This window comes from Rissa tridactyla, chromosome Z (genome assembly GCF_028500815.1).
Source record: "Rissa tridactyla isolate bRisTri1 chromosome Z, bRisTri1.patW.cur.20221130, whole genome shotgun sequence".
In the NCBI taxonomy this organism is placed as follows: domain Eukaryota; kingdom Metazoa; phylum Chordata; class Aves; order Charadriiformes; family Laridae; genus Rissa; species Rissa tridactyla.
Window position 1 is genome coordinate 32776687 of NC_071497.1, and position 16524 is coordinate 32793210.

General features: G+C 48.9%; 1 protein-coding gene across 2 annotated transcripts in view; it reads left to right on the forward strand.

Moving 5' to 3' along the window:
* The first annotated feature begins 275 nt into the window (after positions 1-275).
* Positions 276-16524, forward strand: part of LOC128902495 (PH and SEC7 domain-containing protein 3-like) — a 124558-nt gene continuing 108309 nt past the window's right edge. Inside the window, exon 1 of one of the 2 annotated variants that reach the window (XM_054185636.1) lies at positions 276-325. In XM_054185636.1, the coding sequence (XP_054041611.1) occupies positions 323-325 (3 nt within the window). In that variant the 5' untranslated portion in view covers positions 276-322. Of the gene's footprint in view, positions 326-10335; positions 10449-16524 lie in introns of those variants that run through there. The other variant, XM_054185634.1, reaches the window with a different exon arrangement.

Sequence of the window (16524 nt, forward strand, 5' to 3'; positions counted from 1 at the left end):
GCATGTTGCTTTGGCACCAGCTATCAAAAATACAGCATCCTAATTTAAAAATATAAATGGAAAAGAATTGTGAAGGATCGGAACATATACTTGTGGAAGTGAGTGGCCTTTTCCCTTGGGATGAATTTGGACTTGGATTTGATCTTCGGAGAGCTGTGGAGTTGTAAAGCTGGTTTGATGGAGTTGTAAAAAGTTGGTATGATGCTGAAGGAAAAAAAAAATAAATCAAGCTTTTGGAAATAGAATAAAGAAGGATTTTTGGATTCGAGGGAGTCAGGAGCAGCACATCTGTTTCACCTGTAGACGTTGGATCCACGTGGAGATGGTGAGTGATAGGAAGTGGGAAATGACAGGCAATGCCCACCAACACCCTCGGTTGTTCAGATAAAAACCTGCTTTGCAGGAGATTGGATCTCCATGCTAGAGTATCGTATTGTCCATTTTATGCCTTCTGCATTCCTGGTGAGGATTTCCTGAAAGTAAGGGGAAGAAAAGAGCTAGATGCTCTATAGCCTTCTAGCCTGGCTTTTATTACAGTTATCTGGGGTGCAGAGGAAGATGTATGGAAATGTTGAAAACTAATGCTGAGGGCTATAGCACTGGAGCAGGGAGGAGATCTTTTATCCAATTGTGGATGGAAAAGTAAAGCTGAGTAAAGGGCGGTGGGAGCAAAGGTGATAGCAGCAATTCATTTGGGGAAAATGTAGAAAAAAAACTCAGATGGAAGATGATGCTTCTCGGCTCAAGCATTCTGCCTGCACGGGGTGGGCCTGACTAGATGTGGCATTTGGCACAACTTCCAGATGGTGGGCAGGAGTGAGAGTGGGGTGGGTGGAAACTTCCTACAGCTTTCCTGCTGCTTGAGGTAATGCTGAATGTCGAGCCTGTGCACCAATTTCACTGATGGGGGGTTGGTTTCTGGCCAGGGACAGGGTGGGAATGAATAATTAGCTGGGGAAAGAGCAATAATAATATAAATGTTTGCGGGGGAGGTAGGGAGCACAAGACTGGGGGTGTACAGCAGTGGGGCTGGGACTCTTTCCGGGGGGGGCAGCAGTGGTATATGGCAGGAGGGCAAGGGGACTGAGAGTGCCTGTGTTGGGGTCTGAGTCTGGGCGCTGCAGGGGGCCAGAGCTGTGAGAAGCAAGAGGTGGGGCTGGTTGTGAGGAAGTGGGGTGGTACAGGAGAGGGTGGAAATTTAGAGGATGCATGCCGAGGTTGACATCTGGGGAGGGAAGAGGGAGAGAGGAAGAGTTTGAAAGGAGGTCTGGGGTCCTGCTTTGGAGAGGAGCAGGAAACTGCAGGAGATTTACATGAGAAGAGAGGACAGGAGTCTTCCCCTGTAGCCCGTTTTCGACCCAACAGCTTCAGTGGGTAACGCCAGCCATACATACACTCACGGTCACCTGATGCAAAGCTATGCGTCCCTTCTCAATCCATCCCCCCAGGCACCTTAGGGCTTTTGCTTTTCTAGGGCTTTCCATCTCTTCAGATGACACTTCAAGGCCGATGTTAGCCCAGGAGGCTGTCCAGCTGCCTTGTGTGGCAGGCTGCCCCAGAAAACCAGCTACAGAAGGACAAAATGTTCTTCCCCCCACCCCGGCCTGGTGATACAGCCGTCTGGACTGCAAACTGCAGCTGTTACTATGGTGCTGCACCCAGAGAGTGGCTGTCTCTGGTGTCATGCTCCAGCCGGACACATGATACCTCCAGCTTGAGTCTTCTTCAACTTTGGCTCCTATTTTCTGCTGTGGGAACAAACGGTGTCTTCCTTTGTTTAGGAAATCTGCCAAGAGACCTGCCTGCAGAGACCTTCCACATCCGACCACAGTTGGTATCGATCTCTTCACATTGGCTGGGCTTGCTCTGCCCCACTGAAACGTGCTTAATTGTCACCATTTAACCTTCCACCCGTCATTTGTGACCGATGCGTGCTCACTGCCTGTGGAGAGCTGGGGAGGGATATGGATGTGCCCGGCAGTTTCCAGCTGTTTGTTGTCCACACCTGTTGCAGCTTTGTTTAAGCAGAAAAAGCAGATCTTATTAGTACTTTTCTTCTCAGCCATGTTGACTCCCTCTTTGGCTGCAGCATTTCAGACAGTGGCTGCTGTATGAATGTCCCAGAGTTGTGAGCCGTAATGATCTCATTTTGGGAAGGACAGTGGGGTGATGTGCCTTATGTTTGCCTGACTCTGAAGGCTGCTTGTTGCATGTCAGTGCAGTCACAGTTGTAGCTGCAGAAGTCCTCCTCTGACTCAAGTTTTCCAGACGCTAGTAGGGCTGTAAAAAACTGCTATTTACCCTACCAAAAAACCAAAGGCTATTGACTAAATGTTCCTTCCCCCTAGCCTCGCACTGGCTTGGTATCTGGAGTGCAGTTTCAGTCCAGTCTGACCCATCCGTAGCAGAAGAAAGAAGACACACATGAAAAGGGGAAAGCTGTACAGGGCACTTTACAGGAGGATGCCAGTGTCTAAGGAAGCCAAAAACACAAAGCCACAGTATCTTGGCCTGAAATGTATGCATCCTTTGGTCACAACGTACCACATAGTCGTAGCATCTGGCATCTCCTTTTGGAGGCCAAGACCAGAATGGTTTATGTGAGACAGGCTAAGGTTTCCCTAGGAAGGATACCATTCTGTAGAATCGTGTAGGTTATTCAGGAGGGGAAAAGACCACCTGGAGCATTTCTGCTGTGCTCAAATACAGCGTGGTCCCCTCACCTGTGTGTTTGATCAAGTGCACTTTTGAACGCCTCTGCTGATGTTCATGCAAAACACTCTTTCTTCTTGCTGCTGTTAGTCTAGATGGGCTGTTTTGCTAGTGAATCCATCTGGTTACCATACACAAGCACAAGGCAGAGGCAGCCAAGGAATCACTGAGTGAAGGGCAGATGGGGTTCTGAGAGGAAGACCCCTAAGAGTAACCACACTTAGGCAGATGTTTTGCAGACTTATTTTGAGATGGTTGATTGATTGGAGTGACTCCAGAGGAGAGCAATGAAGATGATCAGGGGGCTGGAGCACCTCTCCTATGAAGACAGGCTGAGAGAGTTGGGGTTGTTCAGCCTGGAGAAGACTCCAGGGAGACCTATAGCAGCCTTCCAGTACTTGAACAGAGCCTACAGGAAAGATGGGGAGGGACTCTTTATCAGGGAGTGCGGTGATAGGATGAGGGGTAACCGTTTTAAACTGAAAGAGAGGAGATTTACATTAGACATTAGGAAGAAATACTGAGAAATACCACTCTGAGGGTGGTGAGACACTGGAACAGGCTGCCCAGAGAAGCTGTGGATGCCCCATCCCTGGAATTGTTCAAGGACAGGCTGGATGGGGCTTTGAGCAGCCTGGTCTAGTGGGAGGTGTCCCTGCCCATGGGCAGGGGGGTTGGAACCAGATGATCTTTAAGGTCCTTTCTGACTAACCATTCTATGATTCTATGATTAGTCTGATTCAACAAAGCACTATTGCCTTGATGAACATACTGCTTTGTGCTTCAGTCTGAGAGGAAGGTCTCTCTTAGCTTATATCCTTCCTTCGCTTTTCTGCTAGGCACTGTATCCTCTGGGACAGAGCTGAGGAGTTGTGCATGTCAGGTTTACTTGTGGGGCTGATGATGCTGGTGTGATGCATGCTGTCTGCTAGAAGGCAGTGAAAAAGCCCCTTCCCAAAGCCAAAATACCCCCTTGCCATATGGATACCATTACAAAGAAACCAACCTGTGATTCTCTCCTTTACTCTTTATGTGGCAAGTTGGGGGAAGGGAAGGAGTCTTGGTGATTTGATCCCTAGAAACCTCTCTCATTAGCACAGATACAGGCACAGAAACAATACTGAGCTCCTGGGAACTGGCTGATATTTGCTTTTCCCTACCTCCACTGTTGGCATTCCCATTGCTGGAGCATCCTGGACTCCTAGACCTGGCCTCTTGCTTTCCTGTCAGAAGCAGGATGGAGGGCTTTCCCCCACCCATAGGGATAGCTGTGTTGCACCCTTAGTGCTGGGGAGCGGCAGGAGCAGACCTCCATAGGACTCGGCAGCCCAGGGGTACCAACTATTCCTCCATCACTTTTGGAGGTGCTTAGGAAGAACATGGCCAACCTCAAACTGGATGGGACCCTTCCTTCATTTCTTCACTCTGGGAAGTTTTTAGTAGGGTCCTCAGGTGACACTGTTGTGGTTTTGGCCAAATTGGCCAATAGCTGTCAACAGATGCTCGCCCCTCACCTCTTGCACATGGAGAGGAGGAGGAGAGATAAGAAGATTTCTGAGTTTAGAAGGAACTAAACTACTTTAATGAAATACTAATAATAATAATAAAAGGAAATAATGAAACAGATACAGTATATACAAAACCGTATTAAGCTCCCAGGATGATGTCACCGGCAGGCACTGGGGAAGTCCCAGACTGGACTCAGCGACGGGTGGGAACTGGATTCCACAGCTGGAGTCAGGAACTCACGGATTGGGATCAAAGGCAGATGAACAGACAGGGTCCTCCTTGGATTTCAGCCATTGAAGGAAGTGTTGACCCTTTGATCCCTCAGCTTTTATACTGAGCATGCGGCAGATGGGATGGCATACCCCTGTTGGTCAATTTTGGGTGACCTGTCCTGTCCGCTCCTCCCTGCAGGTGGGACCCCTCTACGCTTTTCTGTTTCTGACACTCCAACGGAGCAAATAATAAAATGAGCTGCCCTTGGTTGTTACAGCAGTAAATATAAGCAAGAGCCTCGCTGCGTACCGTTCCTTGGCACTAGCTGTAAACATTGCTCTTATCACTCTGAGAACGAACAGTTTTTGGCACAATATGCTGTTAATATCAGAGAGTTAGAAGAGGCTTAGCTAAGAAGCAAAATCACCGAACGGAAAGTTGGTTCTGTTTTACCTCAAACCAGGACAGACACCATGAATCCTGCAGGGGGCTGCCACTTTTGAAGTGAGCTGGCAAGCAAAAGATTTAATGACCTGTCCCTGTTGCGGGCTCATCCGTCCTGCCCAAACTCCCAGGAGCTGTGGCTGTTTGCAGGGCAGGGGATGGTGCTCTTGGCTGTCACTGATGGTCTGCTCAGAAGGTACAGACCCACTGCAGACGGGCTGATTTCAGGGCCCTGCAGCCCTTTGCTAAAGAGAAGGACAAAAAGAGAGATTTGCTAGAGATGGGGAGGGGCAAAGGTGGAGGTGACAAAAGAGAGAAGGTGACAGCAGAGACCCAGGATGTAACCGTGAGCCTGCCGTGAAAGCAGGGACATTCAACAGCGCTTTCTGTGTCCTTCAGTTTGGCTTGGGCTAATAAAAATAAGGATACTTCTAAAGACTCGCCCAGCAGGGGAGGTACCCGTTCTGTGAATTCCCTGTTTTTTGGAGGTGATGTCCAATAGGAGATCCCCAAAGTCTGATGAGTGGAATAACAAGCCTCTGAGATTTCCCATCAAATGCTCTAATTTTGGCCAGTTACAGGGCTCCCCAGGCAGGGAATGTCGGTCATTTCCTTTCCTCCCAAGGAGCATGTCAGCTGGAGGAGGGAGTGAAGGGAAATCTCTGGAGATGAAAGATGGAGGGTCTGGAAAAATTATGTTTCCTGGAGTCCTGGGCACAGCAAGACTCTTGAGAATTGTCGGGGGGGGGAAGGAGCAAGACAAGAGTCAGTTAACCCCGTAAAGGGAGGTTTGCAGGAGCTTTGGGTGGGAGGCCAACCCGGCCTGACAACCAGCAAGGAAAGAGCCATGTGAAGAGCAATGATACTGGCGCAGCCTGCAGCATACCCCTCCTCACCGCAGTGCCAGCTAACTAGCCTGTGTGTGCACTAACCCATTCCCTGCCGTGGCTGTCCCCTTGGGCATTACTACAATGATTTATTAGTGCTATCTTACTCTTCTTAAGAAATAACAGAAAGGTTACCCTCCGTACGCACGCCCAGTTGTTTCCTAGTCTGCATCTTACCTCCAAATCTGCTGTTCCCCTTCTGCTGTTGCAGCTACTCTCCACCCTTAATTCAGAAAGAAAGGGTTGTGATGGTCACTCTGTTTTTCTGAGTAAAACAAGGAAAAAAAAAAATTCACAGCTGAGTCCACAGAAATCCAGACACACAGAGGAAAATCCAGTAAATTATTAACTCAGTCTTTCCATCTGTGGATAACGCTATTTCTGGTTGGTTTTTTTATTATTATATTTATTTATTTATGTATTTATAATTCTTCTCCCTCATGGAAAGAGAGAATCTCTATTTGATTTGAAATGCAATGTCCCGAGCTGTTTTCTGGTGAGTACCTGGATGATGGCTTACATGTGGTTTTCTGCCTTTTGAATGAGGAGGAATAAACTGGAAGTGAGTTTCCTGTACTCCTCTCATCTCCCTGCGAGAGGAGAATAATACGCAAGAGGGTGGCTTTCTAGGCAAACGATTACAGAGTTTATGCATTGGTTATTCTTTACAGACCACTGATTAGGATACACTCCCCCCGCTTTTTTTTTTTTTCTCCTGAGGAGATGGGCTGATGAGAGATGGTATTTTCAGCTGTGAATTTTTGACCCAGATAATTAACGTTTGTCTTAAGATGTGGTGGGAAGAGGCTGGTGCCAGCTGCCTGGAACAGGCACTGACACAGAAATGCTGTGATGCTCAATCCACGCCTCCACCCAGGTGCTGCCCTCCTGGCAAGGGAAAGCATGCTGTGGTACCATGTTGTGACCAAAGGCAGGTTTGATCCACGTGGTATGACCAGAAAAATGGGTTTATTTTGCTGCTCTGCTCCCACTCTCGTGATGAAGTGTGGGGCTGCTCGATGGGCACAGCTTGGAGGCCCCTTGGCACTGTGTAACTTACCCATTTTCCTGTTTCTTGACCTGCCATTTTCCACCCAAGTCTCCTTGCAAACAAGCAATCCACCATAATTACTGTTTTGCCTTGGGTCCCAGTTTTGCTGCATGGCGTACCCAAACTTCGTGTTTTCAATACCGTTACCAAGGCAGCCTCAGCTCATAGGATTAGTGGCGCACCAATGGTCCTGCTAGGTTCTGCTCCCCGGAATAACCCCAGCAACTGCCTGTGCAGTTTGGCCACTTCTCACACAGCTCCTGCTTACCCCAGCTGTGAGATCCGTGGTGCTTTCACACTGCTATCCGCCACGGCCAGCAACTTATGGTGTCGCCTCCGCTTTCCCATGCCCTGTTCACATAGCCCAGGCCACAGCCGGGTCGCCTGCCTGGTGTTGGCTCCCTGCTCCCCATCACTGCCCTTAGCCAGCAGAATTGGAGCAGCTTAGCCATGGAACCAGGCTGGACATTCCTGCAGAGCTGACTGTTTACCGTCTTCACAGGGGCTGACTGGTGGGTGCCTGGCTCTGTCCCTTCTTTCTTTTTCACTCTAGGTTGGGCTGTGTCAAAATACAGGCTGTATGCTCGAACTTAAATCCTTAAGCAATTCGGAGCGCTCTGTAGATGTGACAAGCCCTCACAACTACCTAGCAAGCCGCCAGTTTTTGTGTCAGCTTTTGCTGCAATCATTTTTTTGATATAACTAACTGGAAAACTTAAATCAAGCCTTTGGACAAAGAATACAGATTTCCTTCATAAATGCACTGAAACCAACCCATTTCTCTGCTGATTGCCTGTTCGCAGTAATGTTTTGGGATTTAATATGGCCCTTGTGCAGAAAGCGATGATCGATGGTGTTAAGAAATACCGCCTTCCCTTGTGCAAATCTCAGGACGGGTGGTGCCAAACCCCATCACCCTCCTTTGCAGTGAAGCAAACCAACAGCTAGATGCCAGCGTGGCAGAGGCTTGCAGGATCACCCTTCCCCAGACTAGCAAATGCTCTCCTCTCCCAGTCCCGGGGCACAGAGCATATTCCTGGCAGCCTAAATGCCTGGGTGACTCAGGCCACATGCCTGGATTGGAGAGAAAAGGTCAAACTCTTCACAACTGCACACAAATGGGGGAAAAAAAACTAAATTGAAGAGCGGCGGCCGCAGCTGCCACGCAGGTGCCCAGGGCTGGGCGATGGGCAGTTGCTTTGCAAGGGGCAGCACTGACCCTTCCCTCAAACCCGGCTTTTTCTCCCAGCTGCCTCCTGGCCTGCAGCGGCATTACCTCAGCCCTGCAGGGGAGGAGGGAGGCAGAGCACATCACCTCCTCAGAGACCCAGGCGCTGGGTGGTTTCTTTTTTACGCTGCGTTAGCCAGCTCAGATGTGGCACAGATGGGGAATCTGCAGCCTGTGGCCCTGCACTGGCTCCTTGGGGCCTTCAAGGCGCCTGAAACAGATGGGACAAAACCCTGCTGCGGCTGAAACGTGCTTGGCATCGCAGCCCTGGCTGGGGGAGAGGGGTGAAGCCCTCCAGCATGTCACCCTGCCCTGCTGGGGCACTGCGGTCCACGGTGCATGTCGGCCATGGATGGATGGGCACGGGGCTGCATCACAGGGACATGCTGCTCCTGTGGGTGCTGGGCTCAGCCCTGGCACACAGGCAGAGACGGACAAGGCAGTGCCTGCAGGCCTGTGCAGGGACCTCTTCAGGACCTGTGCCAACTGTTTTGGGGGATGGAAAGGCAGGTTTTTGTCCAACTGTTCCCAGAGGACAGAAATGACTGGAGTGGAGGGCTGCTGAGCATGGCAGGAGGCAGATCCTGTGCTGCTCCTGGGATGCGTGGGCGAGCATGGCTTGTGGTGCTGTGGAGCCAGCAGGAGGCTTGGGATGGGGAGAGGGGAAGCTGTAGGGAAAGGGCGGGATGCCTTCGGAGATAGAGGGTACGCCAGGCCTGAGGCACCCGGGCGATGGAGGCAGTGCAGTCTCTCGCAGGGTGGCATGGGTAGAAAGCAGGAGCAGCACTGCTTGGGTAAGTATGGATGTGCAGGTAGTGAGAAAGAGGGGTTCGGGTCAGGAGGAGCCGCGTAAGCTCTGTGTGCCGCAGCCTTATTGGGAGGAGCATGGGGAGATGCTGCTGGATGGAGCTTCCAGATGAGCCTGAAGAGCAGAGGGATGGTGCTGCCACCTCTGTCTTACTGCCAGACAGAGAAAGCTCCAGGCCAGGATGCATCATGCTTGATGCCTGGATTTACCTTTACCTTGCTAGAAATTGATTTTTTTAAATGTATTTATTTTTTTGGTGCTGGAGAACTGAAAGGCTGAGGTCGCCCCGTGCTGGCAGTGATCATGGCTCCAGCGGTGAGCTGGAAGGCCGATGGGGAGCAAGTCAGGGCTACGCTTTCCTCCTCAGCCGCAGAGGTGCTGCTGTGTCCGGGTGTGGTACACTTATGTCGGTGACTTCATGGCGATGCATTTCTGCCACCAGGACTGTCCAAAGCCTTTCCTAACAGGAAACCAGCTGGAACAGCCTTGCCTTTCACCTAACATGCAGCTTTCTTTTCCAGTGCAGGGGAAGGAGCAAACCTCAGGTGTTTAGCAAGTCCTGGTTCTTGGTCCAGAAAACCTATCCTCAACTTTGCTGGGTTAAAAAAAAAAAAAAAAGCTTTCAATTGCTACTAAACACGACACAAATGTGCTGAAAATACAGAAACTAAGTTCCTTCTTTCTCCAGTCTGTCAGCTGCTTGTGTAGCTAACTCCTGTAACTGGGCCCATGAGATCTGGGGGTGTTTTCTAAAGCACAGCTTCCGACAGGGAAACCCCGCTTTCATTAAAAAGGATGACTTGCGGAGTTCCTGGTTAGAGAAATCCTAACAATGTGACTGCGTGCTCAGAAACGTGACAGTGCAAGAGACCTTCTAGTGAACTGTGAAAAAAATGAAAATGAAAAATCAGTTTTGAATGTTCAGATGGGGTGACTCCGAAGACATCTGTGCTCTTTTGAAGCCGGGCTGTGAAAGGAAAGCCCCGAGGCTGGAAAAGGATTTTGGTTTTTTTTTTTTTTTCCTTTTTCCCAGCAACGGCCAGCCACGCTGAAGGGATTTAGGAGCAGAGCACAGTACGGCATGTCCTGTCCCCCACGGGCTTGGGATGTGTCCCTCCCCAGCGCCGTTGCCGTGGGCAGGCAGCCTGGGTTGTGTTTTTCACTCTGCTGCTTCGCTAATCCTGAAATAATTCCTTTTTTTTTTTTTTAAATCTTTTTGAGGAGCACGTGGTGTATTCCCTTCCCCTTCGCTTTCATCGCATTCCCCCCCCCAACCCCGCGCCTTCCATCCCCTCCCCGCCTTCCATCCCCTCCCCTCCCGGGCAGCCCCCCCGGCACCCCGGGCCCAGCCCCGCCCCGCCGCCCGCCCCGCCCCGCCCCGCCCCGCTCCGGGTCCCCGCTGCCGCCGCGCCCACCCTGTCGGGGCCGCCCGCCGCCGGCGCTGCGGGCCGGCACGGCGCCACGGCCCGGCGCGGCGCGGTACGGCCCGGCGCGGCGCGGTACGGCCCGGCTCGGCCCGGCCCGGCCCGGCCCGGCGGGAGGGCGGCTGCGATCCGCCACGGCCGGCGATGGGAGATGGAAGGAGCCGGCGGTGCGGTAAGGGGCGGCGTGTGCCCTGCGGTGCGGGGGGTGCGCGCAGCCGGGGGCACTTTCTTCCTTTCATTTACTTTTACCTTTTTTTCCCCTTTCCTTTTCTTTTTTCTTCTCTGTTCTTTTCTTCTACGTTTCTTTTTCCTTTCTTTTTCTTTATTTACATTTCCTTTTTGTTTTCCTTTTCCTTCTTCTCTTTTCCCTTTTCCTTCTCTCTTTGACTTTTTTCCCTTTTCCTCTTTCATGTCTTCCTTTCTCTTCTCTTCCTTTCTCTTCTCTTCCTTTCTCTTCTCTTCCTTTCTCTTCTCTTCCTTTCTCTTCTCTTCCTTTCTCTTCTCTTCCTTTCTCTTCTCTTCCTTTCTCTTCTCTTCCTTTCTCTTCTCTTCCTTTCTCTTTTTTCTCTTTCCCTTCCCCCCCCCCCTTTTCACACTTCCCTAAGGGAAAAAAAAGCTCAGAGCCTGCATCTGCCCCCATTACTGCTAGATCCCTGGAGACATCAACTGCACCAGGGAGGCTGCACTGGCACCCCCACCCCAGGGCTGGGACCCTCAACCTGCATCCTGGACAGTTGGTTTTACTTCTGTGTTCATCTGACTTGTCTGTGTAACAAATGAGCGCTGTTGCTGCACTGACAAACTCTCTTAATCATATCAAATTCTCCAATTAAATGAGGTGTTGTGAAAAAGTTAGAGTCTTTGGCTGAGTAGTAGCCTTGCGCTTTCTGCAGAGGAGTGGGGCTGAGGTGACTTTACCAAAAGTGTAAAGTTTTAGAACATTAAATGAACACAGGGACGCTCCTGTGCAATTGTGGTGTTATCTTCATCCTTGCTACTAGGGACTGCAGCTATGCTTCTCAATGGGAACGTAAACATAGAGTTGTAATGAGCTTGAACTTCACACAAACTCACCGAAGATGCCAACTTCCCATATAGACGCAATATTTCCATGCCATAAACAACAATTACCTGGCTCCCACGGGGTGCCAGTTAGTACTTTGTCAGGCCAAGCACATCTATGTGTTATTGAAGCGATTTGGGTGTGTAATAGGCAACTGCAATTACTGCTGCTTTCGCAGCTTCAGTCATGCTTTAATGCTGTCTGTGCGTAGGGCCATTAAAACAGAAAGTCAAATGCAATATTTCTAATGAAACTGGTGGTTGCACACTCACTGTTTAAAGCAATTGTAATAGGCTGCTGAGAATCATCTAAGCCTTTCTGGTTTAGCTAGCAGAAAGAAACCTCTTTCTACTCCAAATGCTTTTTCATCAGTCACATCCTCAGTTGATGTGTTTCAGCAGATGTTACCAGTTTAACGCTAGCTGTGACTCTGACCTGGCTCTGTTGATTTACACAGACTGAGAGTTTGGCTATAGAGACATTGGTTTTGGGGTACGTCTTTGGAGGGAGAGAAGGTGAGGTTAAACTACCTTCCCTGTGCTCCCCTTCAGTTACAGCCTTGGTTCATTGCAGAAAAGACTGTAAGAAAATCCTTTGTGGTAGTCCTGCTAAAACAATTCCAAGAAACTTACACGTGGTTCTCTTCAAAACTCGATATAAGAAAAAACTTAGGACTCCCTGATACAAAAAGAAAATTCTTGCACAACTTACCTGTGTGAAAGGGGTGTTATTGGTGCTTGAGCACATTATCTGATTTACTGTTGCCATTTCTGTGACATCAAATTGAGAAGGAAAAGAGCAGTGAGGATCCTAAGGAACACGCTCATGGGTTTTCTTTCAGCAATCATTTCTTTGCTGTTGTGAAGTTGTATAGCTGAGACCTGGATGTCATTCAGAGTGTTTCCCCTCCCTGTCTCCCCCCCCAAAATGGACCTTTCTATTCTTGCCCATCATAGCAGGAAAGTTTGGCAGTTATTTTTGCAGCTTTGATTTAAGAGATGGTTTGGGGTTTGATTCCTGTGGGATGAAGCGGCAGTCTGTCTGCGGGACTACTGTGGACCAGTGCCACGGAGCATCTCTGCAGACAAGTGGTTGTTTCTGTGGGTGTACTCTGAGCCAAGTGCTGGGAGCTTCAGCCTTGGGGCTGGTGGTGGGGGCAGCACAAGTCACACTCCTCACGCTGCTGTCAAGAGGAAGGATGTTTTGGCCATAGCTGATAAACTGTCGTTGAGCATGCAATAGAACTGATTGCTTGAAAAAATCCCTGCTCCATGGAGGGACAGGCTGGCAGACCTGGGTGCCAGGGTGTTTTTTTTCTGAGGTGTTGCATGTGTTTCTTTGCAGGGTTCCTCTGTTTAGTTGTAAGGGTCCTGAGAGAGAGCAAGAGTCTGGGGTACTGCTGGGTACTGATTTAAAGATAATTTAGAGGTAGTACAATGTAGTCACTGAGGGAAGGGAGCACAAGGGAGGGAGGGAACAGCACCTGGAGAGTAAGATCAGGTGGGTCCCCAGGGTACTGGAGAGCCATCTGCCAAGCTGCTGTGCTCCAGCTGAGCTTTGGCAAACCTGTGAACTGCTGCCAAAACTCAAAGGTCGGGACAGTCAGCCACCATCCAGAGTATCCCCCTCCATGTCAGCTCTGCGACGTGGGCGCCGGGGTGCAGCAGCTGCTAGAGGTGCAAGGTTTGTGGGCTCGGCCAGAAGAGTTGGGAGCGGCATCCCTGCACTCAGCAGCACATGCCACCTGTTCTCCATCAAGGGATGTTTCCTTGCAGCTGGTTCCTAACGGAAAGCAGCGTCTGGCGGAGCAGAGATTCTCTGTCTCTCCCACCCAGACCCACTCTCTGGCCTAGGGGTTTCATCACATCCTAGTGGGTTGTAAAACTGTGTGTGGGTCCTTCTCTTTGGAATTTTGTCTGGGAGGAGAGATGTGTGATAGAGAGCTCCTCCGGATTATCACCATGTGGAGAAGTGGAGCTGCAGATGAACAAGTTTATGTCTTGAGCAATTTGTGTCTTAAATATCTGAATCTCTTCTTGAAGGATTCCTGCCTCTGGCACCCATGGTAACAGAGGCTGTTTCCAGTCCCTTTTTTCTGTTTGCACTGAGGTGAGGTTGGTGGGGCGTAGAAATTGTTCACTTCCATGGGATGGAAAAGCTATTTGAGACCAGCTCTAAGTGCCTGCCCCACACTTTAAGTCCAGCTGGAAGTGTCCTGTTCCTCTCAGTAATGGCACTGTTTGAAGTACGCTTCTGCAGTATGTTTCCAGGTGCTTTTTCTGAGTACAGCCCCTCCTTGCTTTGAGATGTCCCTTGCTGTTGTGCCAGCTCTTGTCAGAGACCACAGGCTCCTGGGATGCTAATGCATCCGAGCATTTATTCTCTGCATTAAGAGATGAGCAAAGCGGGTCATGGATGGGGCTTAAAAGCAGGGTGGGGTGAAGGCTAGCCCTCTGCAGGCTAGTTTGCTACACGGTTGAATTGCGAGTCAGAGGAGCTCAGGTATTATCTAGGCCTTGAAGCTTGAATTGCTCTTGGATTGACTGTACTTCCTGGATGCTGTAAGCAAACAAACCTGCTGGGGCACTGGATCAAGCTGTCCGTCAGGGATCAAGCTGTCAGTCAAAGCGGGAGCTCTGTATTTCCACCTCCACCTAGTGCCTCAGCCACCAACTCCATTGGTGGGAAGTGCGTGGTGTTTGCTCTGGCTTGCTTTGGTAACTATACAAAAAGATTTTCAGTGCCGCAACCACTGGGCTAAGCCTAAGGAGACCAGGCTGGAGCTGGGTTTTGAGGGTGGGCTGCTAAGGCAGAAGCACTCCGGTCACTATCATGCTTGCCAAGTGCTTCACGGTACAGCTACAGGAATTTTTTGGACACCTGATGAAATGGCTGAATAAGAGGGCATTGTCTTGAGTCTGTGATACAGTAGTTTGGGAGCAGTGAGAAAATAACCCAAACAGCACAGATTACGCAGTGCAAGCCTCCCTTTTTGCACAAGTGATGAATGGGTCTTGCTCTCTCTTCTGAGCGTGAAATGGCACAGTGGAAGAGGTGGCTTATCTCCAAAGTGTACTCATTATTTTTTTACAACAGTTTTCAAACAGGAAGTGTCATTGGGGTAATAACAGCATCTCCCAGGCTGAACAAATGCCAAATGTGATGGCAAGATGCGCTTAAGCCTGGGATATGGCTGCATTTCAGCACTAAAGGAAGAACCCTTACCAGGAAAGCCCTTTTCTCAAGAGAAAACAAATTCTAGTACCAGTGAGTTCTGGTTTTCATCAGCTTTCTTGTCTGTGGACTCGCTGTGGCCTAATGAGGAAAAAAGAAGAAGTACTGACTTCCTCAACAGTGGGACACTAGTGCCAGCTGGCCTATGTTGTGCTGCTTGTGGGGGATGTATCACGTTTGGTGTCTTCTGCTTTCCTGCCGTGTCTGAAACTGCCTGGTGGTTCCTGTCTGTTTGTGGGGCCACAGCTGACTGAGGATGCTGGCGTGGGCACTCTTAACTTGCACTTGCTTAGCAAGTAAGCGGTCTGCTCTTGCAACAGCATCTTTTCAGTCCCCCAGTGCTTGCACAGCAGGAGGCTTACGTGAAATTTGTTGGTGTGACTTGTAGCTTCTGCCTCAGTTGTGCTGGGGAGATGTCCCAGATCAAACTTCAGTCAATTTCTGATCTGAAAAACTTCCGTTAAATCTATTAAAGATTCAGAAAGAACAATTTAGGTGAAAGCTGTAAAATTAATTTAAATATGTGATATGAAATATTCATGCAGGGTCAATGAGCTACGTCTAAGTCAGAGGGAGATATATCCCTCTTTTTGCATGCTCTGTCACTGTGTTATAGCACTACAGTTTGCCCTTGCCACCCAGGAAATGCAGGTTTTCACACCTTTGCAAATGTAAATTCTTCCAGTAGTTCTTGTGTAGAGTGGTTTGGGTTTTGGATGGGTTTTTTTTTTGTTTGTTTGTTTTTTTATTTTACTCTTCACTGAACTTGAGGTGCAAAGAATATTTTTATCATGTTGGAATACTATCTTAAACTATGTTTGTAATATTGATGTGAAAAAGGAAGATGAGCTCTCCTGATATCCCATCCTTCTTTACTCCCATCCATAAAAACAGCACTTATTTAGCTGTACATAGAGAATATACAGCACATGGGAAAGGATGCGCTCTCCAAGTTCTCAAGTCTTAGCAGATGTTGGCTTGGCTTTGGGAAAGAATTTAATTGCTTAAAGATACAGATGTAACTTCTGGTAGGCTCATGAGGCACTTAGGCATCTCCAAATTTTAGCTTCCGTGGAGTTGAAATCCATGTGGGGCAGACCTGTAGCCTGTCTAAACATTGTTCCACCATCTGAATTACCTTAAGATGATGGAAGCGCACTACTTGCTGAAAAGAAGCAGTCTGTCAGTTTGCTAATTATACTTGGAACAGATTGAACAAAAAAAGTAAATGCAAGATGTCTAGTACATGAATTCTCTGAATAAAAGATGCTTTCTTTGTTCATTTTTCTTAAATCAGACCCCCATCCCGATGCTGTTTGACATAACTCAGGAAAAATACTTGCACTGTGGCTTTTAATGTTTTGGATCTTTTTACTATCTTTATGTTTTAGAACTAAGAACATGGTTCATGCAGTGAGCTGAAGCCTACCTTTCAATTGGCTTGCTTCGATTCTTGCACATACCTTAGAAATAATGCACAGACATCCAGAGGTCCACACAGCACACATCAAAAATCACTGACTTGGCAAATAGAAAATGCTGAGTGACCTTTGAAGGTAAAGTGTAATCATACAGACTTTGAATTAATATGCTGTTCACATTCATGCAGTTACAGCTCAGACAGTGTCAGCCTTTGCATAATAAAAAGCATTTAATTCAGTATAACAGCTGACTGCTTCCTAACAACTTCAACCAAACAACAAAGCAAGCATTTCTTTAAGGGGAGAAAAACTCAAGTGCAGGTGTAAAACAGGACGACTAGACTGAAAACAAATTTTACCTGAATCTGCTTGATACTGCTGCTAAGGCATCCGTTTTCTGTCACTGTTCCCATGCCTTTTTCTCAGCAGCAACTCTTTTGCTTTGTTTCTGAATTGAGCCTCTCATCAGACACTGAACTTTTGTGAAGTCTGCCTTTGAGCGGGGAGAGCAGGTCCGATGGTATCTGCAC